Consider the following 27,473-nt stretch of genomic DNA (forward strand, 5'->3'; position numbering starts at 1 on the left):
AATATATATATATATATATATATATATATTGTAGAGACAGGATCTGCCTGTGTTGCCCAGACTGGTCTAGAACTCCTGGCCTCAAGTAATTCTCCTGCCTCAGCCTCGCAAAGTGCTGGGATTACAGGCGAGAACCACCACACCTGGCCTCAAGTTGTAACCTTTAAAGTCAACCAGTAACCATAACCAGTGAAGTGGCTTTCTACTGGTGTCTAAATGGGAGTCGTTTCTGGGACTATGCCTTTAACTTGTGGGACTGGATGCTAACACCACCAGGTAGATGTCAGAACTGAATTGAACTGTAGGACACCCAGCTGGTATCCTAAATTACTTGGTGTGGGAAAGAAAACCACACATCACTTGTCACAGAAGTGATCTGTGTGAGGGTAGAGAAAACAGTGAGTGCCTTTTTTTGGGGTGGAGGGGGGCCTGGAATGGAGTGATCTCAGCTCACTGCAACCTCCACCTCCTGGGTTCAAGCGATTCTCCTGCCTCAGCCTCCCAAGTAGCTGGGATTACAGGTGCCCGTCACCATGCCTGGCTAATTTTTGTATTTTTAGTAGAGACAGGGTTTCACCACGTTAGCCAGGCTGGTCTCGAACTCCGGACCTCAGGTGATCCGCCCGCCTCAGCCTCCCAGAGTGCTGGGGTTACAGGTGTGAGCCACCGTGTCCAGCCAACAGTGGGTGTGTTTCATCAGATATGTTTTTACCAAATTTTTAAAAAGGTAAAAAATTTAAAAGCATGGATATAAATTTGTAAAATAATTAGGTCAAGACCATAAATGACTAAGAATTTTAAAACAAAACAAAAACTCCCTAAAAAGGGAGGGTATGGTTATTAAAAAGCAACATGAGCGATCTTTGTGGTAATGGATTTCTTCTTTGACTATAGTGGTGGATATACATGTAAGTGATACAATTGTATAGAAGTAAATACACATAGAGAAGAGTACAAGTGTACATGAAATACTAGCAAAACCTGGATAAGGTTGGTGGATTGCATCAATGTCAAGATCCTGGTTGATACATTATACTGTGGATTTCTGAGATGTTCCTATTGGGCAAACTAGATGAAGAGTACATAAGCTCTCTCTGTGTTGGTTCTTACAACTGTGACTCTTATAATCTCAAAATAAAAAGTTTAATTTTAAAAATCGAAAGAAGGAATAGAAAGATTTTTTAAAAAATCAGCTTAACCCTGCCAAATTCTTAAGAACTGGCACATAGAATGGACTCAGGCAATTTGAAATTATTTCAAAGAAGAGACATCTGATATATTTTACAGTATGTGTTAAGCTACCATGCATGCTTCTCAATGGCATAAGAGATAGAAGCTAGTGATTATGGAAAAATAGACAGTGTTTGCCTTTTAGAGACTTTTCTCTTCCAGCATTCAGGGAAACAGTATTTCAGACCATCACTCTCAAACAAATGGCTTCCATTTATAATAAATACATTAAAATTTAAAAACCCCAACTTGCTCAGAAGATATTTGCATATTGAAAGATATAGTTTTCCTAAGTGAACCTAATAAAGTGAGAATATAAGGCAGTATAACATGGGGGTGTATATTTTCATCAAGGGAGCTCTTTTCTCAATTTACCCTGAGACAAGGAAAGGCTCTGCAACAATCACAGACTCTTCAATACAAAAGTCAACAATCCACTTTGTACCTCGAGCCCATTTAAAAAGTTCTTATAATACAATTAGAGGAAATAATTTATTGACTATATTTAACACTATGAACAGGAGATTATCCGACATTATAAAAAAGTAGTGTTGTTTGACTACTAAATATGTAGCTATGATCTTAACAATAAATCTACCTAATAGAAGGCAAAGTAAAATTTCAGTTTAATGTTTTATAAAAACCAAAGGCATAAAAATAATCACAAAATTAAAACAGAATCTCAAATGGTCCTCCAATGACCAGTCCAGGATTATTCCTTCATCAGACTCAACATCAACCAAGTACCCTAATGTCAGATTTACTTTTACATTTCTTTCTCTCTTTTAAAAAATCATACTCTTTATGATGGAAAAAATGGACTATCTTGAGAATATTTACAGTTATGTTAGGTTTTGTGTTATTACTATTATTTTGAATTACCTGACAGATCAACATAACCTCCTGAGTGAACAGGGCCTCTAAAGATTTTGATCAACTCTGGATAAGCAAGACTGTCTAAGGCCCAATCACTATTGGCAAATACACGAAACCTACCGGATTAGTTCAGGTGAAGAGAACAACAGGATCCTAAGGACTAGAGCAAAAGCAGATGCCTAAGATCCTGGGAAGAAGAACACCTAGTAAAAAGACAGGAGTGGAATGTCACAGCCTTTCCTTAAACTGTCTATGCTAAAGTGAACACCCGGAGGCTCACAGTTTTCTCTGAACACCCGGAGGCTCACAGTTTTCTCTCTCCACCCATACCCCACCTCATCCAAGCCTCTAGCAAATAGGTAACAATGAAGGGAAGAAGCCAGAGAGACTTTGCTAGTGCTGAAAAAAATACAAAACAAACATTTAAAAAACGTAATACACAAAACAACAGAAACTTTGAAACATCTCATGCCTACAATCACCATAATTCTCTGGAAGGGAATATCCCTTCTTTCTGAACATATCTCAGAAATTCCTTTTGTAACAATTCCCCACTCAAGACTATCTATAATCCTCACCTTAGACTAATTTTGTCTGGATTGTTGCAGTGTGTTACTTTTTGGTGGGGTAAAAGGCAGCAGAGTTATAATCTGTTCCAGCCTCCAAACAATACTAGAAATAGCTCTGCTCCCAATCTGTAACTTTCATCAGCTCTGGTTGCCAAGTCACTAAAAAATTATCTTCTGTGCTTTTGTTTTTAATCCTTTGACAACATTATTTATGAGAAATGAATTTCTCTAGATGTCTAAAAAATACTGAGCAAAAACAAGTTAAAGAATGGTACATATTGTATAATCCTATTTGTTTAAAAAAGTACATTTTCATATCTGTACAGAAAACGTATAATCAAATGGAAGAATACCTAACAATGGCTATCTTTTAGAGATAAGATATAAGATGAATGATACTATTTTATACATTCTTTACTATTTTAAACAACCAGTCTGAAATATTTTACACACATTTTTACTGCAAATACAATATTTTTAGAAATTAGTTTTTCATTCTTTTTTTTTTTTTTTTAAGAGATAGCAGTCTTGCTGTGTTGCCCAGGCTGAACTCAAACTCCTGGGCTCGAATGATTTTCCTGCCTCAGTCTCCTGAGTAGCTGGTACTACAGGCATGTACAACCATGCCTGGCTCTCATTCTATTCTTTATCAAAGGAGAAGATGCTCTACTACACTAATGGTTAATACACTTGGGTTGCACATGAGAACGACTGCATACTGGGTATACAGTAGAGAGAGAAATCACTACTCTAGGATAAAGTTACATAAGAGGTATTTATTTAAAACTCCGAAAGTCATTAAAACAACAAAACCTATCTCATTAGACTAATTATTTTTTAATCCTCAAAAATAGAGAATCCAACTTCTCTACTAAAAGTCATTAGCAAGTCAATACTGAACACTTACTGTACACTAAACATTCTAGAAATCAAGCTGAAAATACCATTTATAGATATATATTATTTCTTTATACCATCACCTTCTTTATAGAAATGCTCCATATTATATATTTAAACAATCTGTGTCCAAATTGGGTTATTTCAAGCTTTTTGTTATACCAGCAAATCCAGTGTAGAACTTGCTCCCATTTTCTAACAGCAATGACTTCTGAATTTGGGGACATGTCCCACATAGGGGATTAGACTCTCAGAGAGATGATACATTTACAATTTGAAAAAGTGCTATATAGATCAAGGGGTAGCAACATATAGCCCATGAGCCACATCTAGCCTACCACCTGACTCTGCACAGTCTTTGAGAGTAGTTTTTAGATTTGAAATGATTTTTTAAGAAGCTGGGTACAGTAGCTCACTCCTGTAATCCTAGCAGTTTGAGAGACTGAGGCAGGAGGGCTGCTTGAGCCCAGGAGTTCAAGACCAGCATGAGGCCCTATCTCTACAAAAAAATTAAAAAATTAGCCAGGCATGGTGGTGCGTTCCTGTGGTCCTCACTACTCAGGAGGCTGAGACGGGAGAATCACTTGAGCCCAGGAGGTCAAGGCTGCAGCAGTGACCCATGAGCATACTACCACACCCTAGCTGGGTGACAGAGTGAAACCCCATCTCAAAAAAAAAAAGAAAAGAAAAAAATACATAAAGAACAATAATTTGTGACATGTAAAAATCAGAGGAAACTCAAATTTCAGTGTTCATAAAGTTTTATTGGAACAGATACACTCATTCATAGTAGTCTATGACTACTTTCAAGCTACAATGGCAGAGCTGAGTAATTGTGACAGAGACTATATGGCCCATGAAACCAAAAATATTAATATTTACTACATTTTCTATTTAAGTAAAATAAAATACTATTGCTAAAAGCAGAATACTGCATTTACAGAAAAAGTTTGCTGACTCCTGGGCTGGGCTTGGCTGTCCCATCCCCCATTGAAAATTACAGTCAAGGTAGTTTCATATATTATGAAGAGTTGGCACTTTGAGTCTTCAATTAATGATATTTCAATTACATATGTTCTAATTCTTCAGTTTCTACAGGGTACAGTATGTAGGTTATGCTATGGGGTACACAGTCCTGTGCAAGGATGTGGGTTGTCAAGAAAGGTCCCAAGAAGAGTCATCACCACACATGAATTTTTAAAAAATTAACAAGATTTAAACAAATTAGATAATCATGTTGCAGGTGCAGTAAGGGTGGGGAGTGGGAGGTGGGACTTGGCTGTATGCCAGAGTCACCTGGGAGAGCCTAAAATAAATGATGATGCCTTGATACCACCCGCAGACATTCTGATTTAATTGGTTTAGGATGTAGCTTGGGCACAGGAATTTTTGAAAGTTTCCCAATTTTAAACGTTTCTTATGCTCCTGTACAGCCAAGAATGAGAAACCACTGCTCTAAAACACAATGTTCAAATCATGAAATTGTATATAATAGAGAATATGAAATTGCAAGACATCTGGGTTTGACTAAAACCAAAAAATATGGAAAGATGAGGCTGTAAATTACAGTGGTATGAATTTCTCTAGATGTCTAAAAAACACTGAGTAAAAACAAGTCAAAATTACTCTGGCTAGAGTAATTACTCTGGCTAGAGCCAGAGTAATTTTTGGTGAAGAAAGGGAAGAGGCTTATAGACCATACAGAATGAAGAATTTTGGTAAAAATTGAAGATTATGGGGACCCAATAAAAGCTTTAAATAAAGAAGTTATAGAATCATATCCCCTTTTAAAAAGATGACTCTGGTAGACGTGGAAAAGTGGGACTGGATGGAGACGAGAGACTATAAGAATATTTCAAGAGTACAAAGAGATTAGCCAGGTGTGGTGGCATAAGCCCATAGTCTCAGCTACTCAGGAGGCTGATGCAGGATTGCTTGAGCCCAGCAGTTTGAGGCTGCAGTGAGCTAAGATCGTGCCACTGCACTCCAGCCTGGGCAATGGAGAGAGACCCTGTCACTATTAAAAAAAAAAAAAAGTAATGATAATAAATGAGTAAATAATAACAATTTTAAAGAGTACAAAGATAAATTAAGGCCTGGATTTTTGCACTGGACTTGGGATTGAAAATAATTTGAGAAATATTTAGAACTTGCAGATGGCCTGGATGATAGAGATGAGAGAGATGTGATGTCTGGCCTCCCAGATTTCTGGTGTGAACACCTGGATAAATGATAATTCCATTAGGTTTGGGAGTATAAAAATGTACGTTTAGTCCATCTACCAAACAGTTCAAACGTTGGTGAGAAGCAAGCAGTAAAGAAACTAAAAGTAGGAAAATAATAAGTACAAAAATGTGAAGATTACCTGCACAATTACATAACTGACCATGTTCTAAAAATATCTAAATTTCTTTTTTAAATTATTTTATTTTTTTAATTTCTGGGGTACATATGCAGGATTTGCATGTTTGTTACATAGATAAACGTGTGCCATGGTGGTTTGCTATACCTAACAACCCATCACCTAGGTATTAAGCCCAGCGTGCATTAATTTCAGGTTTGTAGTGTCCCTGATTTTTTCCTAAATGCATGATTTTGTTGGAATTTAAAATCTATGATTACTAAAACAGTTTAGTTATTCTATTTAAATTTTAATATAAAAAGTTGCCAAAAATGTCACTCCCATCCAATGAGAAAAAGATAAAATTATAAAATCATAACTTTTCCTTAGCTCATTAGCGAGGTGAGGATGCAAATGAGTAGGGGACATGTGTTACCTGGTAAAAGCACAAGAGCAGGCAGTGGGCAACATACAAGTGGGTAAGAAGAAATCAGCTACAATTTTTACAGATTGTTAAGGACCAAGCATGGGTTAACATATCAGCCTTGAGTTAATGACACAAGTGACAGACACAAATGCACACTCGCTTGCAAGTGCTTTTCCACAGGTCTCTGCTGGGTGTTCCCTGGAAAGACTGGATCATAGGCCGGGACTGGAGAGAGCCACCAGTCGTGGTGTAGGTCTGCGGGACGTGACACTGGCTGCTGGGGAAACACAGACATTTTGCTTCTTGCGACCCTTCTCTTATTCAAGGCAAAAGCCTTAGCCATTAGGGGAGGGCAGCAAATCCTGTCACCCTAAAGGGACAGGCAAAGCTATAACAGAATTCCAGTTCAGGGAAGGGTAGAAGAATAAAACCTCTATTCCTGGGGGAAAAGCAGAAAACCATCCAGGACCCAGGACCCAATTCCAAGCAGAGGTCTGTTACTGCTGATGGAAGAACGGAAAACTCCTGCCTAAGAACAATCAGGAATGTAAGAGGAGTTTGGCCACCATGGTTCAGAAAGGCAGGAATGCTGACAAAGCTCCCCACTTCCTGAGTTCTCCATTCACAGAGCATGCCTAACACAAAAACAGGACAGCTCCCCTCCGGAGCCTAGCAGCAAGTAACAAGCATCAGCATTATTCCACCACTCGGGGGAGGCCCCTTCTGAGGCATAGTTGTGAAGACATGGCTAAAAGCTACAATGGAGCATGGCCACCGAGAATAACCCTGCAGTACAGAGCTCCCACCCTAAACACGAGGCAACAGCAGCAGCCTCCAGGGAATGTGAAGCATGCGGTGCGCTGAGTAACCACAACAACCAAATTCAAATTCAGCTCAACTCTTAAGTAGATTAAATGAACTCTCACACTACTGGTCTAACAGAAGCAACAGACCATCTCCAACATAAACACTATGTACCTCAGTCTTTAGTGAGATTTTTCAATTAAAAAATTATAAGCAGCACTCGAACACAGGACAAAGAGCTCACTGTTGAGAGAGAAAGCAATCTATAGAACCAGAGCCAGAGATGGCCCAGTCTGTAGAATAACCAGACATGGACTTTATAATCATTATTGTTAATATGTTAACGTCTCTAGGGGAAGAAGCACACAACACACATGAACAGATGGGGAATCTCAGTAGAGATGGAAATCCTAAGAGCCAAATGAAAATGCCAGAAGTTTAGAAAAAAAGATATGGAACAATTTCAAATGGTTTAACATATATGTAATTGGAGTCCAGAATAAGAAAGAGACAATGGAGAAGAAAAGACACCTGAAGGGAAAGTGGCTAAAAATTTTCCAAAAATAATAAAAGTCATCAAACCACAAATCCAAGACTCTCACAGAATCCTAAGCAAGATAAATACCTCCCACTTCCAAGAACCAAAAAACAACAAACCAAAAATAAACCACACATACACCTAGACACATCATAGTGAAATGAGTGAAAAACAAAGATAAAAGGAAAATACTGAGGGGAGTCAGAGGTTAAAAGGTATATTACAAACAGTGGAACAAATATAAAAAGGAAAGGAAACTTCTCATCAGAAACTTCTGAGCCAGAAGACAATAGAGTGACATCCTTAAAATATTGAAACGGGAAAAAAAAAACTATAAAGCCAGAAACGTGTATCCAACAGAAATATCTTTCAAAACCAAAGGTGAAATGAACATTTATTTGTCAGAAAGAAAAAAGATCGGAGAATCAACTGTCAGAAGATCTATGCTACAAAATATATTGAAGGAAGCTCCTTAGACAGGATTATGATACCAGATGCAAACTTTACACCAAGAAAGAATCAACAAAGAAAGCTAAAATGAAGGTAAACATAAAAGACATTTTCTTATTTTTAATCTAACATTTCAACCAGATTTAAAAATAAATTCTATTTATCAACTGGCAACCACATTTAATACATACGTTAAAGCTACTGTAGATATTTAATAGTTTTCTACTTTTGCCCCTTCAGAGAGAGCAGAAATACTAGCTTTTAAACTTAATTATGACACCTTCAAGAGCTGCTTTAACATAGTGCCCATCTTAAAATTCATGGCAATACTGTTTACTACCCACTGAAACTAAAATACCCTTTTGCTTGCTAATTACATAATTTCAAACTCTAAATAACAATACCCATAATTAAATAGAAGACAATCCTTAGAAAAACAGGTTTTTAATTAAAACCAATCAAAATATCATTTGCTTTAAAGAAATCAGGTTAAAGCTATTTAAAATAGTTCAAAAACTGCTCTATATTTAAGCCACAGCACTATCTTCCTAAAAGATGCCAATTTGTTCTTCCCCATAACTGATTAACTGAATAATTAATCAATTATAATTCCAGTGATTTTTACTCAGATAAAAAGTGTAAGGATGAAATGTCAAAATCTGAAGCTAGTATGAAATTATAACAGTAACTATACAATGGTTTTGTTATTGTGCACCCTCAAGCATCTTAAATTATAGGTATCATACAAAAAATATTTTTTTTGATTCATGGTTTTTTGAATCACTGACCTAAAAAATCTTCTCAATGAAGAATAAAATGTTTTACAATCTCATGATATGATATTTCCATGGGATATTTATATTAAGTACTGAACATTAAACTTTTTACACCAATGAGCATAACTTGTAATGAAATTCTCAATATAATACATTCCTGAAACTAAATATAAATAGGTGACCAAATGAATGACAGATCAGGAAATACAAGCATAACCAGGAAAACTGCAAATAATGCAAAGTAAAGTCACAGTAATCACACCTTAAATATCATTCTGACTAATTGTAAGGAAGTAATTATGCTGTACTGGGATTAAGACAGAGATAATTTCATAACTGGAAGGAATCTTTAAATACTGAATCAGGTTTCCTAAACCTATTTCAAGAAGGCCTAGGTCTAAGAGGTCAGAGGTGTTCAGAGAGCAAAGATTTTCTTGGTTTTAAACCTTACCCTACAAATAAGTATATTAAAAGTCTGAAGAAGTCCCACTTGAAAAAGAAAGTTGCTTAACTTGAAAGATTAAAGAAACAAGTTTATGTGCAAATGCATACATGTTTTCTTAACTCCCAGTAAAACCTCTAAACTTTTTTTCTTAACTCATAAAATTTCTAGATCAGCTCTCCTTTAATCAATATGAAAACTGTTTACATTAGATAGTATTATAAGTGAGGAAACAGGCCTAGGAAATACATGACTTTCAAGGATCCTATTACTTCTTTAAAATCTTTATTTTTAGAAAAAAAAAAAATTAGCAGAACTCCAATTATCCAAGAAGGGAGGTGGAAATTCCAATAGCTGCTCACCTAACATATTTACATTAACATTTTTAATGTTTGATTCTCCCATATACTTCGGATTTAATATAAGTAAAATGTTTAGAATTTTTAAGATACAGTAGACCCTTGAACAACACAGGTTTGCACTGCACGAGTCCACATACATGTGGATTTTTTTTTTCAATTAAACATGGAGCAAAAATATTCTCAGGATGTCAAACCCGCCTACAGGCAGGGTCGACTTTTCACATCCGGGGTCCTGCAGGGCCACTGCAGGAGTTTGGTATATGCAGTAGTCCTAGAATCAATCCCCCATATATACTTTGAGACCAAAATAGACACCTCTTTATCAACTAAGACTGACCCTAAGATTAAGGAAGGAAAGTTACCTACAGGTGAAGGGTTCAGGGTCCAGGTGGCATGGCAAATTTCTAAAGTCCTATGGCTCTAAACTCCCTGACAATAGGAGCTATCAGACCACCCCTAACTGATTTACAACCCAGATCACAACTCTGATTAGACACAGGATCAGCCTTACAAACATTCTTTTCTGATAAGCAATTGCAGACCTTAAGCCAGTCTCTAACAGTTACAGCATACCATAGAGACTGCGCACACACTGCCTTTGCGTCCCACAGTTCACCTTTTGACGTAGTCAAATTCTACTTTATTTTAATGCTAAAACCTCGCCCCAAAGCAAGCACAGAATGTATGTTACACATGTTTACCCACTGAGCGTGCACTCAGCTCCTCTCATAAATATGTATAGCTTTTCCCCCAAACCTGCTGAATATGTATGACTCTATTGTGTAATACAAACTCTGAGAGGCAATAAAACCCAACTCAACTTGCCTTCTGTGAAGAGACAGCGTCTTCTGCACATGCACATGCACATGGCAGAGACTGTCTCTTCCTGGTCTGCAAATTGATATTGCTGATAAAACTATCCTTTCTACTATTCAGCCAGCCCAGTGGTCTTCTGGATGAAAACACTGAGGGATAACTGTATTATAATTTAATAAGGATAATTTTCTATGGCTAATACCACATACAAATGAAGAAAACATTCTCAAAAGATAAATTTAATATAATCTGTTAAAAGACAGTCACTTTTTTAAACAACTGGGTTATATGCTCTTAGAAATAAGTGAATCATTTATACTGAATTTTAATAAGTCTCAATCTCCCATATTAACTATTATACACCATAAGATAGCTATAAGTCAATTACAAAAAAAAAAAAAAATCTTCTTTTTAAATCAGGTGTTCAAAACCCCTAAGCTCTCAATAACAAAATCTCCTCAAGAGTTGGTTTACAATGCAGCATCCTAGGCCTTGTTCTAAGATCCTAATTCCACATATATCGACTGGAGCCATGTATCTGTATGAAAAGTTCCAGGTGATTCTGATACGTAGGCCTGGAAACCATGACAGATTCAAGTAATGCATGGTAGGGAGTGACAGAAGGAAAAAACTGTATAATGAAAATCCAGTTTCATGCTACTGATGAAAACATCTTTGCTATCCAAGGCACCCAAGAGCAGCAACGTGATCATGTCCTGGTAGTACCAACCCACAGGCAGTTCCCCTCTCCTGCCTCTCTACCCTCCCATAAACAGGTTCCTCCTCCACTCTACCTCTTCTTGTGCTGTCTTCACAATTCCATTGCCTGGTTCTTCCTGAACACAACAAGCCACAAAAGAACTACTTAATCTAAAGGTTAGCTTCTCTAGATCACTGAGCTCCTTATTGATGACTGACATTTTCACTTCTGTTTATCAGTGTTGACCACAGAGACTGGCATATAACTCATAATCAAGAAATATCAGGACTAATCCTTGAAAATGCTAGACTGTGCTATTTAAACATGATTCTACCTATCAAGACAGCTTTTTGCTTTTCTAACCACCTTGTTTTTACAGACACTTCATCCCCTCACCTGCTATGATGTCCCTAGTCTTCCCTTAGCCTCATTCCTTTCTCCCCATACCCACCTTTAAGACTGTCTTAGCCAGTGTTGAGAAGGCCCCCAGGAGTCCCCACCACACCCTTGTGCAGTATGCTTGCACAATGTTCCAGAGCTGGTCTGCGTATGACCAACAGAATACAGCAGACAGGATGGTGTATCACTTCCAAGATTAGGCTATCAAAGACTGTGGCTTCCGTTTTGGCTTCTCTTTCTGTGTGTTTGTATCCATGTGTGTGTGATCTCTCACTCTGAAAAAACCATGTTGTGAGTAGCCCTATGGAGAAGGCCTCCCACCACCTGCCAAGAGCCACATGAATGCACCTGGGAGCTGACCCCCCAGCCCCAGGTAAGTCTGCAGAGAACGCAGTAGTCCCGGCTGACAGCCTGACTGGACACTGTAAGACCCTGAGCCAGAACCAGCATTCCTGACCATCGGAGACTGTATGAGAAAATAAATGTGTGTTGTGTTAAGCTGCTAAATTTGGGGGTAATGTCATTCAGCAATAGATAACTAACACGAAGATGTGTAAGTTAATACTCAAGAATATAAGCTTCTTGCAAATAGTCACCATGTATGTATCTTTGTATCTCTGACATCACCATGTCCACTGGAAAGTAACTCAAATGTTTGCTCAACTGGACTGACAGTGGTAATTTTTCAAGTCATGGCTTAAATACTCTGTAAGCAAGGGCAAAATATTCTCTGCCTGTTTCCTCGCTTTTAAAAACTGAATTAATAATAGTGTCTACCTTGTGGGATTATTGTGAGGCTCAAATGAAATAATACATGTAACATTCTTAGAAGAATGCCCAGCACATTAAAAGGTGTTAAAGAAATGTTAACTACTAAAAGTAAAATTTCTAAGAAGGAAATATATCACTTTCGTTCCTTAGTACTGAAACCCCGGGTATATTTTTTTTATATAAGAATTATAAAATCTGTCAGGGTAAAGTGCTGGTTTAAAAAAAAAAAAAAAAAAAAAAGATGTGGCTGGGCACAGTGGCTCACGCCTGTAATCCCAGCACTTTGGGAGGCTGAAGCAGGTGGATCACCTGAGGTCAGGAGTTTGAGACCTGCCTGACCAACATGGTGAAATCCCATCTCTACTAAAAATACAAAAATTAGCCAGCCATGGTAGTGTGCACCTGTAATCCCAGCTACTCAGGAGGCTGAAGCGGGAGAATCACTGGAACCCGGGAGGCACAGGTTGCAGTGAGCCAAGATCGCGCCACGGTACTCCAGCCTGGGTGACAAAGCGAGACTCCGCTTCGAAAAAAAGAAGAAGTTATGTAAGCCATGGCAGGATTATGAAAAAAAATTAGAGGCGGGGTACAGTGGATCGTGCCTGTAATCCTAGCATTTTGGGAGGCCAAGGCGGGCAGACTGCTTGAGTCCGGGAGTTTGAGACCAGCCTGGGCAACACAACGAGACCCCGTCTTTATTTTTTAAAAGTTAGAAAAACTGATGTACATATAAGTATATGGGATAACATATTAAATGAAGGGGAGTAATGGAGTATGTTAATAAGCTAATGTTAATTGATCTAGTAACCTACATTCCTCAAACCTATTTTCATTTTTTTCAAGTCCTACTGCAACAAGTAGATACATGCTCTTAGATTATATTCCATGATTATCATAACACAAGCAGCTGGACTCCAGTTAGAAATTGTGTTCTTCCTATTTGCATGAAGTTTGGTGAAAAAAGTCTTTTTCTTTCAAGGCTTAATCTACTTAGCTAAAGACACGAGATGGAATGTGACAGTCTAATGAGGCCTCCTTTAAATGTGTTGCTACTGCCACTGTTTATTCTATGATTATTTTATTGTGCATGTAGTCATTAAAAACATAAAATTAACCTATCACACTTGATATAATCACATATATTAAATAATAAATTATATGCTCACTTTATAGAAAATGAGATGCATGCAAAATGCTTTATAAAGTGTCTGATAGATACATAGTGAGGGTTCAATAAATATAGCCACCAGTAGAATTATCCATCTGATACGATAATAAGTTCAACATGCTACACTCTCTGGGCTCTCCTCTTACCTCTGACCACTCTTAATTCCAATTTCCTTCCTTAGTTTCAATTCCTTGTCCCCATCCCTACCTCCTCCCTCTTCTGTTTAGGTTTCTTTTCCATAGAAAATATATCCCTAGAAATTGTGACTCCTCTTCATGAACTATCTTACTTTCTTAGACCTTCCTTTTAATCACTAAGCAAAGATAAATACATTTTATTATCATAGTTAATATTAAAGAATCAAAATTATAACTCAAGCAGTCCCAATATTTATCCAGAAAATGGTTCAATCTAAGAAATGTTATGTGGACCTTGCACTTGGTATTGCTAGAGGATATGAATTTATGATTCAAAAATAATGAGACAGAAATTAAGAAAATAAAAACTTAATGACAAATGGTAAAAACAAAAATCAATCTCTAATGACAATTTTGGTTTTTAAAAATTATAACATCTTCATTCTCAGTAAGATATACAGGTAAGCCTCCTAAGAAGTTAAATCCTATGAAGGATATATCATACTGGCACTTATTAATTGACTCTGTACCATCAAGGGTAAGAACTTTTCACATTTTGTTTTTAAAGTAAAATGGAGGTCTGACACAAATACTGAAAAGTAGCATATATCTTTAGGGCTACATTTACAAAACATAAATAACTCTAAGCAGACATTTGAGGTAACTTTACCTACTTAAACTCACTTCCTATAATAGGGCATCGAGGAAGAGGAATCTAACCTAATGGTAAGCTAGAATGCAGAGTAACCCCGAGAGAAGCATGCCTGCTTGGGAATACTACTGAAGGAAGGTGCTGACTATACCAGTATGAATGTGAACAATTCCAAATACATATACCAAATATTCACTTTCTTTTATTTTTTTCTTTTGACTGACACTAAATATTAAAACAAAAATGGCTTAGCAACTATAATGCCTCAAAGGGAACTCTAATGTAGTATGTATATGTGCATGTGTATACACATCCTAAATATACATATATACAATACTCCCGGTTTATCTGCAGTTTCACTTTCTGCAATTACAGTTACCCACTATTGACTGTTGTCTGAAAATAGATGAGTATAGTACAATACAGTATTTTGAGAGTGAGACCATATTCATATAACTTTTATTATAATATATTGCTATACTGTTCTATTTTGTTATTGTTGTTGTTAATTCCTGACTGTGCCTAAGTTCTAAGTTAAACTTTATCATAGGTATACATGTGTAGGAAAAACAGTACAGGCATGTGTTGCTTAAGGACGGGGATACATTCTGAGAAATGTGTCATTTGGCCATGTCATTGTTGTGCAAACATTATACAGTGTACTTACACAAACCTAGATGGTAGAGCCCAACATATATTCCTTTGAGGCTCTATGGTCTAGCCTATTGCTCCTAGGCAACAAACCTGTATAGCATGTTACTTTACTGAATACTGTAGGCAATTGTAAGACAATGGGAAGCATTTGTGTCTCTAAACATAAAAAAGGTTCAGTACAAATATGGCATAAAAGATGAAAAAATGGGATATCTGTATGGGGAAGTTACCATGAATGGAGCTTGCAGGCCTGGAAGTTGCTCCAGGTGAAACTGTGAGTGAATGTGAAGGCCTAGGATGGACATTATCGTACACTGCTGTAGACTTTATAAACACTATACACAGGCTACACTGAATTTACTTTTAAGATATTTTTTGTACTTCAATAATTAACCTTAGCTTACTGTAACTTTTTTACTTTATAAACTTTCAAGTTTTAACTTTTTAACTTTTTTTCTAATCACATTTAGCTTAAAACACAAATACATTGTACAGCTGTATGAAAAAATACTTTATATTCTTATTTTATAAGCTTTTTTCTACTTCTAAAACAAAAAAAAAAATTTCGTTAAAACTAAGACCCAAACAGACACATTAGCCAAGGCCTACCACAGGGTCAGGATCATCAATATCACTGTCTTCCACCTCCACACCTTGTCTCGTGGAAAGTCTTCAGGGGCAATGACAGGCAGGGAGCTGTCATCTCCTAAGGTAACAATGTCTTCCTGTGGAATTGCTCCTGAAGGATCTGCCTGAGGCTGTTTTACAGTTTTGGTGTTTTTTTTTTGTAAGTAGGGGTACATTCTAAAATAATGATTAAAAATCTAGTAAATATATAAACCAGTAACACAGTTGTTATCAAGTTTTATGTGCTGTACATAACTACATATGCTCTACTTTTATACAACAGGCAGTATGGTAGGTCTGTTGACACCAGCATCACTACAAACGCGTGAGTAATGTGTTGCACTATGACATTAGGATGGCCATGATCTCAGTAGGTGATAGATATAAACACGTGAGTAATGTGTTGCACTATGACATTAGGATGGCCATCATCTCAGTAGGTGATAGAATTTTTTTAGCTCCATTCTGAAATTATGGGACCATCATCATATGAGGTCCTTCTTTGACTGGAAAGTTACATGGCACATGACTGTATATATGCAGTTCAGAAATATCCATGGTTTCAGGCATCCACTGGGGGTTTTAGAACATATTGCCCTTGAATAAAGGGGACTACTACTAGTACCACTACTACTACTACTACTACTACTACACACACACACACACACAGAGAGAGAGAAAGAGAGAGAGAAAGCCTTTTAACCTTCATTCCAGGTTGAATTCCCAGCCTCCCAATGCTTATTACCAATAAAAAGAAGGGAACACCTGCCCCCACATTTGCTGCTGACACTGAGAGAGACCAGCCTGAAGCAGCCCCTCATCTTTTTCCCATGGAGCAATTATTCCTTTCCTAACACCAGCCAAGTTTTGCGTTTATACTGGGGTTTACAGACCCTGCCCTTTTCTAAATAAAAATTCTTCTCTAAACTCTTAGCAACCAAATTTGGGTCAGAACACTAAGATGGAAGCCATAATAGTTAACGAAAATAAAAGTAAAGCAAAAAAAAGATAAATTAATTGTAGATTTTTTAAAAGTCTAGTTACCTAAAAAACTGTATATACAATATCGACTCTCGTTTTAGATTGGGGTTGGGAATTCAGAACATATTCAAAGAAAGAAAATCTATTTGAGAAAGAAAGGAAGCTATTTATCTCTATACTTCAGAAGCATATAACTGATACAGTTAAACAATTTAGGAATCTTGTGAAAAACGCACTTAAAGAAGTGATATATACAGAAAGAGAATTTTGGCAATGGTTATTAAGTGACAGATATGGGGTTTCTACGGATTAATATGCTCGATATGGAATCCCCATACAAGTGTCTTCCAAGGTAGGGGAAATAAATAGCAGGCTGAACTTGGTGGGAGTTCTAAAACTGGCTAGATAATAAATATGGATCACTAGCTTTTACAAAGGCAATGGCAACTCAAAATTTTAGAAAGCCTAATGTATTACATTTTCCAGTATCTTTTATTTTCTGGACAAATTAGTTCCATTCATACATATTCAGGCTCGCTGATGCAAATACTTACCAGGGTACTCTTAAGTACAGGTTGAATATCCCTTATCTGAAATGCTTGAGACCAGAAGGATTTCAGACTTCAGATTTTGGAATATTTTCATGCGATTTACTGATTCAGCATCCCTAACTTGAAAATCTGAAATCTGAAATGTTCTAGTATTTCCTTTGAGTGTCATGTTGCTGCTCAAAAAGTTTAGGGTTTTGGAACATTTTGAATTTCAAAATTTCAGATTAGGAATGTTCAACTTGTACTGTAATATTTATTCTCTCTCGACCCGCCTGAATTAACAAGCTATGTAGGAGAACAAGGAAAGGCAGAGAACAAACGGCCAGGAAACTCTGGTTCCAGACCTGCCTCTGTCATTAAATAACTGATCTCAGCCATGTCACTTCACTGATGGAGCGATTATTTCAATATTTCTAAAATTAAGTCGTTCTGGCTGTAAAATGTTAAGATGTTTGTAGTTCTCATTATTACTTTTTAAGAATTTATTTTTGTAAGGTACATAAACAAGACTACTTTTCTAGAGGTCAGTCTCCAAGATAAAAAGGTCAGTGTATTTTCCCACTTCACCTATTGGGGTAACACAAAAAGTGAAGAATCACATCACATCTCTTTGTTTGTACATGGGAAAAAAACACTAGTGACAGCATATTTCCCTTTCATTTGGTATTTAATTAACCAGAATGCCTATTAAGCAAATTTGTGCAAATCCTTCACGCAGTTATTTCTTAAATCCAAGTAGCCCTGGTTCTACACTATGCTCCTTTCTATTAGTTTCATTTCCAAGTTTATAATGATGATAAAAATGCCTTCTGACTTAACAGTATGTGTTATCGTATTATGAAAGAAGATAATGACTTTTTCATTTATTAGCTATCAGATCTAAGCAAGTTACTCTTTGCTTCAGTATCTGAATCTGTAAAATAAGAACAATAATCTCTCTCAGGATTGCTGAAAAGATTAAACAAAATACATGAAAACATTATACCCAGCACAGAAAACTACACTCAATAAGTATTTGCATGTTTTAAAGGTATGTATAAAAACGATTTATACGAGTTGCTTAACACTTCATTCCTCTTAAACAGCATATTCACTCCAAGAGATGCAGCTGAGAAACAATGCAATGTAGAATGTTTAAATCACACAACTGTTAAAAATTTTTAAATTCACCTCAATATAAACATGTATTTATCATTTACTATGTGCCAGGTACTATAAGGCTAGGGTATAAGAATTCAAAGGTGAGGCAATGGATGGACCCTCAAAAAGCTCACAGTCTAGAATTGAGAAATACAAATTATAACGTAATTGAAAAACATAATAAAGGTATGTACAAAGAGCAGAAGTAGCAAGATAAAGCAAGAAATTCATTTTGCTTGAAGAAAGTAAAGAGGAAGTAGCTGAAGTAGCATGGTAAAGAAGAAAGAGGAGTCTAGAGGCAAAGACTTGGGTCTAAAGCCCAGCTCAGTCATATACTGGCTATAAGATTTGGGACAATTTAATTTACCTCTCTGAGTTTCCTTTTAAATATACTTTGAAGAATAAGCCCAGCTCAGTCATATACTGGCTATAAGATTTGGGACAATTTAATTTACCTCTCTGAGTTTCCTTTTAAATGTACTTTGAAGAGTTATTCTGAAGATTAGAAATAATATATGTAAAGTGCCTAACATATAATGGTCATTCAACAAATGACAGATGTTTCAGAAGTTGTGTTTACTTGCCTCTTTTTAGTAGACTAAATTGTAAATGGCACTTTAGGCAGCATCTGTTAACTAATGATTAAGATACACATGGGATCACTAAGGTCACTAGTATGGAGAAGGCCACAATGAATCCCATCAGAATATTACCACTTACAGACTGCCACCATTGAGATGTGGTTCCTAACATGTTGTACACTCAACCACTAGTGAAACATATTTCTAATCTGTTTTTTTCTGCATTTTTACCCTGACACCTAGAATTTTACATATTCAGACAATAGTTATTTCCTAGTAGAGGTTCCCATGTGCCTCGGTCCCACCTCAGTCCAAGTTTGGGATGTTCGGCATATCCTTTATGAAATGGTAAGGTCCAATGAGCAACTGGCAAGTATTAAGATCATTATTGAAAGACAACTGGAGCTAACCTTGGATGAATAACTACAATTATCAGCTTAATGGTTGACTTGTGGAACTGGAGGCAATTATAATCATTATAATCTTACTTATTTAAAAATATTGTTGAAGCTGGCCAGGAGTTAAGTTACATTTACATTTACTCTATGGCTCCCAAAGCTCACTTTCTCTAAAAGCCCTTTGATGAGCTAAGCCAGTGATTAACATCTATAAGCATACCTTGTTTTATTGCAGTTCACTTTATTTTGGCTTTTACAAATGGTAACTTTGAGGCAACCCTGTGTCAAGCAAGTCTATCAGTACCATTTTTCCAACAGCAGGTGCTCACTTGGTGTCACATTTTGGTAATTCTCACAATATTTCAAATTTTATTATTGTATCTGTTATAGGGATCTGTGATAAGTGATCTTTGATGTTACTATTGTAATTGTCTGGGGGTGCGACAAACTGCGCCCATATAAGACAGGGAACTTACTCGATAAATCCTGTGTATGTTCTCACTGCTCCACCAGCCAGCCATTCCCCAGTCTCTCTCCCTCTTCTCAGGCTTCCCTATTCCCTGAGATACAATATTGAAATCAGGCCAGCTAATAACCCTACATTGGCCTCTAAGTGTTCAAGTGAAAAAAAGTCAGATATTTCACTTTAAATCAAGTGCTAGAGATGATAAAGCTTAGTGAGGAAGGCTCGTTCAAACATGAGTTAGGCTAAAAGCTAGGCCTCTTGTATCAAACAGTTAGCCAAGTTGCAAATGCAAAGAAAAGTTCTTAAAGGAAATTAAAAGTGTTACACTAGTGAACATACAAATGATAAGAAAGCAAAACAGACTGCTCTCTGATATGAAGAAAGTTTGAGTGGTCTAAATAGAAGACGAAACCAGCTACAACACTCCCTTAAGCCAAAGCCTAATCCACAGAAAGGCCCCAACTCTCTTCAATTCCATGAGGAAGCTGCAAAAGAAAGTTTGATACTAGCAGATGTCGGATCTTGAGGTTTAACAAAAGACACTTCCATAACATAAAAGTGCCAGGTGAAGCAGCAAATGCTGATGTAGAAGCACAAATTATCCAGATGATCTAGCTAACTGATGAAGGTGGCTACCCCAAACAACAGATATTCCATGTAGATGAAACAGTCTTATATCAGAAGAAGATGCCATTTAGGACTTGCATAGTTAGAGAGAAGTGAATGCCTGACTTCAAAGCTTCAAAGGACAGGCTGACTCTTCTCAGGAGCTAATGCAGCTGGTGACTTTATATTAAAGCCAATGCTCATTTACCATTCTCGCGCCCTTGAGAATTATGCTAAATCTCTGACTGCGCTCTATAAATGAAACAAAAAAGCCTGGATGACAGTACATCAGTTTATAGCACAGCCTACTGAATATGTGAAGCCCACTGTTGAGAACTGCTCAGAAAAAAAGATTCCTTTCATTTTAATGAGTATTTTCTTACACTGACAATGTACCTGGTCAACCAAGAGCTGTGATGGAGATGTCCAACTAGATCAATGTTGTTTTCATGCCTGCTAACACAACATCCATTCTGCAGACCATGGATTAAAGAGTGATTTTGACTTTCTAGTCTTATTATTTAAGAAATACACTGTGTAAGAAGGCTAAAACTGCCGGAGATAGTGATTCCTCTGATGGATCTGAGCAAAGGAAATTGAAAACCTTCTGGAAAGGAGTCACCATTCTAGATGCCATTAAGAACAATCGTGACTCATGAGAAGAGGTCCAAATATCAACTTTCATAGGAGTTGGAAAGCAATTAACTCCATTCCTCATGGATGACTTTGAGGGGATCAACACTTCAGTGGAGGAAGTAACCACAGGTGTAGTTGAAATAGCAAGATAACTAGAATTAGAAGTGGAGTCTGAAGAAGTGACTGAATTGCTACAACCTCATGATGAAGTTTGAATGGATGAGGAGTTGCTTCTTAGGGATGAGCAAAGTAAGTGGTTTCTTGAGACGGAATCTACTCCTGGTGAAGATTATGTGAACACCAGTGAAACGACAACAAAGGATTTAGACTATTACATAAACTCAGTTGATAAAGCCGCAGCAGGGTTTGAAAGGATTGACTCCAATTCTGAAAGTTCTACTGGGGGTAAAATGCTATCAAACAGCATCCCATGCTACAGAGAAATCTTTCATGAAAGGAAGAGTCTATTGCTCTTCCTTAGTGGCAAACTTCATTGTTTTAAGACACTGCCGTCATCCCAATCTCCAGCAATCATCACCTTGATCAGTCAGCAGTCATCAACACAAAGGCAAGACCCTCTCTCTACCAGGAAAAAGATAACATCCTTGCTGAAGACTCAGATGATCGTTAGCATTTTTCAGCAATAAAGTATTTTTAAATTAACATCTGTACTTTTTTTTCAGACAATGCTATTGCACATTTAAAGACTACAGGTAAAATGTAACTTTTACATGCACTAGGAAAACAAAAAATTCCTTTGACTCACTTTATTGCAATATTTGCTTTCTTGCAGTGTTCTGGAACTAAACCTGCAATAATATCTCCAAGGTATGCCTGCACAAATATATGCTAAGTCCCTACTTTTCATTTCACTTCAACAAAAATTGGTACAGTTCAAATACCAAACAGTGGATAAACGCAAGAAAAATCAGAAGTAAGATAAAGCAGTCTACCTCTAAATTCAATTGAATCATGAGATGGTCTTTATGTCCATTTAGTTTTCCAGAATTATAACAATATGCTCCTTACCGGCAATCAACACGTACAGTCAGTCTGTTTCAAGTTAAATAACCACAGCTTAAAAGTGAGGATAGCATCAAGCAATCCAGAATCTACTTTAACTGTATAGTTTCTATTCAAAGAAACCAGTGTCCTTCAAGTTGTCTTTTGTGGTATATAATTCCACAAAATTTTCTTCTATGAATGTATTCTATCCCATGCCAGACTTTATATCTGTTATATATATGAACACGTTATATTTGTAAAATACTCGTAACACTCTTAACCAGTTTGACAAAATGCATTTTGAAATACTAATGTTCTATTGAAATTAACTGCCTTACACATTTTCAATAATTAAATCCTGAGTATGTTTTTAAGAATTTTTTTTCTCTGAAAAGCAGGCACTGAGGAGTCACCAAATCGTAATTGAGTCTCTTTCTCGTAAATTCTACTTTAGAGAATAATTTTTAAATTCTGAACTCAAAGTAAAACGTAAGCATTTCCACATAACAAAACCAGAAGTTTCTTCACAAAGCAAATCTACAGAACTGAATAAAAATATTGTGTGTATTATCACTCACTTTTACAAATAGAAATTGATGTTATAAGGCCAATTCCTGACAGCCCTAATAAGTGAAGGGAAATACACAAAATTATCAAAAGTCTCAGAAGCAGCAGCTGGAGGCCTGAGGGAAAGAGACAGACAGACAAAAGGAAATGGGAGGAGAAGGAGATATATGAAGCTAACATGCTTAGACTGCACTAGACCTTAGCTCAGTCCCGATCCACTGTAATTTACTCAGTTATCTACATCGCCCAAAAAAATTAACGGTTGAAAAGCAAATCGACCATTGTGGGCAGTGATTTTAGGTCCTACATTTGGCTTGAGACTTGCCAGAAAGAAAAAGAGCTAAATCAGAAAAAGATGTAAATAGCAAGAAGGGAGGTGTGTGGAAGGGGGAGGGGAAGAGGGTAAAGGAATAAAAGCGAACCGCGCTCAAGTCTCAGCACTAAAGCTACTCCGAGCTTACTACGGAGGCCGGGCCGCCGCCGGGAGCTCTCCCCGTGCAGGGGAGGAGCGGGGGTCGCGGATGCTCACCCCGCGACTCAGGGAAGGGGGTGGCGGGCGCCAGCGCCCCCAGGACACGCGCGGAGTGGCTCCAATTAACACCTTCCTCGCTGTGACCTGGAGCTCCGAGTGGGGTGCGCACGGGGGTGGGGCGGCGAGGAGCGTGTCCCCTCCCCGGGAGGGAGAAGACAGGAGAGGGGAGGACCGCATCCCCGTCACCAGCCCAGGCGCGTCAATTACCCGTGAGGTTCCTCAGCACCGTCCCGTGGGCCCAGAGGCTCAGGACCTGCTGCACCGACAGGTTGATCATGGAGTGGTCGCCCCCCTCCGCCTTCATCTTCCCCGAGGGGCGCCCGCCGCCCTCTCCTCGGGTGCCGGGCGGCGGCGGCGGCTGCGAGGCTCGGGGGGCGGCGGCGGGTGCGCGGCTCCTCCAGGCCGCCGCCGCCGGTGGAGGCTGCGGGACGCCGGGCCGGGCGCTGCTGCTGCTGCAGCCGGAGGGCCTCCGTGGGGCGGCCGCTCAGCGTGTCTCCCAGGCAGCCCCCTCCCCGCCGGGGAGACATTGAGGACGGCGGACGGAGGAGGGAGGGGAGGCGGCCGGGCGCCGTCCCCGCGCGGCCCCCGAGCGAGGACTCGGGGCGGAGGAGGCCGCCGCCGCGCCCTCTCAGGGGCAGCGCCGCGCCGCGGGGGCCGGACACGCGAGGAGGCCGAGGTCACGCCGGGAGGCCGGTGCTGACGGGCAGCCGGCAGGTGCAGCCCCCGACAGGGCCCAGCTCATCGCCGCCGGAGGACGAAGAGACGCGGGACCGGCCAGAGGCTGCGGCGGCACCTGCCGCCCGCCTGCCCGCCCTCGGGTCGCCGACACTGGAGGAACCGCCCCCTCCACCCGCAGCCGCCGGCGGGCCGCTCGTGCGCGCGCGCGCGCGCCTCTTAGCGCCGGTCCCTCCTCCCCTGCCCTCCCCGGAGCCGCTGCGCATGCTCACTCCCCCGCTCCCCGCGACCCGCCGCCCTCCGACAGCCGGTCGGCCCCAAAGCCCTCCTCCTCGTTCTCCCCTAGCGCTCCAGCTCGCGTGGCTGACGGCGCCTAGCATCGGCCCGCAGTGGGGCGGAGGGAAGTGCGGTCTACGTCACTGGCGCCACCGCCGGGCCTTACTGCTGATTGGGCGCTCCAAGGGAACCGCCTCCACACCCCCCACCCCCGGACCCCGGGCGCGCGCCCTGGGAGACCTGGAGACCTGGAGCCCTCGCCCTGGCCCTGCTGGGTGCGCGCTGTGCGGGCGGTGTGGGAGGTGCGGGCGGTGCAGGAGCCTGCGCTGCAGGGGCAGCCCTGACCCAAGGTGGGGCTGCTGAACTCGGTGAGGTGGATACTGTGACAGTTCACATTTTTGCCTTAAAATGTAATGCTTTTGGTAAAGATGCTTACGTATAACTTTTTAAAAGGTGTAAATATGTCAGCATTTAGATGTATTAATTTGCGGTTTTTTTTTTCTGAGCCTGAATCGAATGACCTGAATAGGTCACTTACTTGCAGAATACGTGTTAAAACCCCTAAAACACAAATAGACCTGCGTTATCATTCTGCTAATCCCTCTTCCCGCAGCAAGAACTTGGGCCTCCCAGGGTTCCAGGACCTGACATTACCTGTTTACTCCAGGCTCAGCAGGTGTCCTAATCCTCATGGCCATCACCGGCTCTAGTCCCCCCTTTTTTTGGTGGTAGTATTCTTTTATCTGATTTGTGCCTGTTATTTTTTTCCCTCGAATTTAAACTCGACCTCTCTCCCCATCATTTGCTATCTTTCTTCGTGTCCAGCGTTAGCCAGAGGAGCATCTAAAATCCTACTACAAGTTAAACTCCTCGAAATGTGAAACCTTTTAACTTTAAAAAATAAAGATTTAAGTTTTAGCAATAACACAAATATGCAGTAGCCCGCCCCTCCCCCCACCTTTTTTCAACCCTTCTGCCATCTGGATAAAGAAAAATTTACAAAGAGAAGTGAAGAAATACCTGCTGTAGCTAAATCATCAAGTATATTTGACAAAGCACTGAAGGGTTGAATTACCTGTCAAATAGTGCTCTTGGTGGTCACTTTAAAATAATATTTACCTACACATATTTATTTATTTATTTGTATTTTCTTTTTGATGTCACAACACAAGAGAAATTTTTGCACCATTAATAGGAATTGAGCCAAAACTCATAATGTAGAATTTATCTTCCTCCTAGAATTTAGACTTAATTAGATCTATTAAGATTACAGAATATCAAACCTAAAAGAGGCTTTAACATTTTTTTATAATTTTATTTTACAGATAGGGAAACGGATTCTGTGAATTAAGTGACTTGACAGAGATGACAGCACTTCAGAGCCCAGTTTCTGAATTCCTGGTCTATTATTCTTTCTAGCAACCCCATTATCTTTCTTAACCCACTGTTAACTCCCTCACTTTAAGATTCTCGATGGGGAAGTGCAGGTTACCTAATGATATTCTTAAGGGACTTGGCATTACATAATTACTGATGTTAGGGAATGTGACCACATTCAGGGAAGGGTTCACAGCAAACTCCCTGAGCAGGGACTCATTAAACTGTCATATCAGAAACCTTTAGTTAGTTTGAGTTCTTCGGATTGCACACTGTTATTTAAAACACAGTAGCACGCAGTGAAAATATTCAGAACTCGGGACAGTGCCTGGCACATGTACCACAGATATTTGTTGAATGAATCACTGAGTGATCTTCATAGAAAATTAAGCATTGTTCTTGTTCCGAATAAATATTTTTTACAGAATCCAAGTGTTCATGTCAGGAAATGAGAAAAACACAGCAATGAAGCCTCATGTCAGTAATGTTCTTTGCTACCCAACAACTTCTCCCCTGCTCTTCAATTCAATTTAATTGGCTTCTGTATTTTTTTGGCACCTACTATCTGTAATGTTCTGTGCAAAGTGTTATCTGTAAGATTTGAAGATAAGGTCTCTACTCTCTAGGCTATTTAACTCAGGTTTGCATTGATAAAGGTAATGATCTTGGATAAAGATAAAGAATCTTAAAGTTGGAAGCTTATATCCTTAAGAGAATGAGACGTTTTCCCAATAGCCAGAGTTATGAAGCCCAAAACTGAGTTAATACAAATGAAAGTTATGGAATTTCTTTCCTACAGATTTTTGATACAGAATAATATGCCAATTCACGAATGGTTTAGTCACGATCCTGTTGGAAATCAGGGAATACCCCAAGTGAATCCAAAAATTTCCTTTCAACTCTGTGCCCTTCAGCATGAAACAATTCACAACTGTAATTCATAAACCAAAATTCCTGGTTTATTTCTTACACGAAAGTGAGGGAACACACATTAGCCTTAATCATTTTAAAAACTGTCCAGAGACAACCTGGAGGAAAGCTTTTAAAATCAATTAAAATATAAAATGATATTGATCCTTTGAGAAAAACATTTTCAGGTATCTTCAGCAGCACCCCACTCTACTGGTATCAACTTACTGTATTAGTCCATTTTCACACTGCAGATAAAGACATACCTAAGACTGGGCAATTTATAAAGAAAGAGGTTTAATTGGACTTACAGTTCCATGTGGCTGGCGAAGCCTCACAATCATGGCGGAAGGCAAGTCCCCTCTTACATGGATGGCAGCAGGCAAAGAGAGAATGAGGAGGGTGCAAAAGGGGAAACCCCTGATAAAACCATAAAGAGTCAATATCGTTCCTCCCCTGGCCCCTGCCAAACCTCATGTCCTCATATTTCAAAATCAATCATGCCTTCCCAACAGTCCCCCAATGTCTTAAGTCATTTCAGCATTAACTCAAAAGTCCACAGTCCAAATCTCATCTGAACCAAGGCAAGTCCCTTCCGCCTGTGAGCACGTAAAATCGAAAGCAAGTTAGTTACTTCCTACATACAATGGGGGTACAGGCATTGGATAAATACAGCCATTCAAAATGGGAGACATTGGCCAAAACAAAGGGGCTACCGGCCCCATGCAAGTCCAAAATCCAGATTGATTCAGCCTGATTCAGCTCAGTCCAGCTCCACGGGTCTTCTCATTTCATACCTGAGGCTGAGGAAGATGTCACGCTGTGAGTACGTGCCATTCTCATGGTATAGGGCTGGAACCAGGGCTATAATGGGACACTGGCCTTGCCTGCAAGTCTTGATAACAGACTCTGAAACACTCTGTTATCAAGATAAATAATATACTAATGTAATATTTTTAAAAATAAAAATTCATGCAAAAATCCATGATTAATGAAATATCAAAATTTTAAATAAACACAGAATCTGATCCTGCACTTGCAAGACCTTGTCTCACCCATCTCATCCTTATCCCAGCTCTGGCATGAACAATAGGGGCAGGGCTAAACTACATAGGTGCACTTAAAGTTCATGCTTAG

At 39.0% G+C, this 27,473-nt stretch overlaps 1 protein-coding gene and 1 long non-coding RNA gene across 2 annotated transcripts in view; one reads left to right on the forward strand and one right to left on the reverse strand.

The window, feature by feature from the left end:
• TMEM170B (transmembrane protein 170B) overlaps window positions 1-24,151 on the reverse strand; it is a 47,031-nt gene extending 22,880 nt beyond the window's left edge. The window contains exon 1 of the mRNA XM_023185363.3: window positions 23,307-24,151. Within this exon, the coding sequence (XP_023041131.1) occupies window positions 23,307-23,403 (97 nt within the window). The 5' untranslated portion in view covers window positions 23,404-24,151. The remainder of the gene's footprint in view (window positions 1-23,306) is intronic.
• Window positions 24,152-26,997: 2,846 nt separating this feature from the next.
• Window positions 26,998-27,473, forward strand: part of LOC111521797 — a 74,782-nt gene continuing 74,306 nt past the window's right edge. Inside the window, exon 1 of the long non-coding RNA XR_002725067.2 lies at window positions 26,998-27,158. This is a non-coding gene — a long non-coding RNA (uncharacterized LOC111521797). The remainder of the gene's footprint in view (window positions 27,159-27,473) is intronic.

The sequence above is a fragment of the Piliocolobus tephrosceles genome, chromosome 5 (assembly GCF_002776525.5).
Source record: "Piliocolobus tephrosceles isolate RC106 chromosome 5, ASM277652v3, whole genome shotgun sequence".
NCBI classification, from domain to species: Eukaryota; Metazoa; Chordata; class Mammalia; order Primates; family Cercopithecidae; genus Piliocolobus; species Piliocolobus tephrosceles.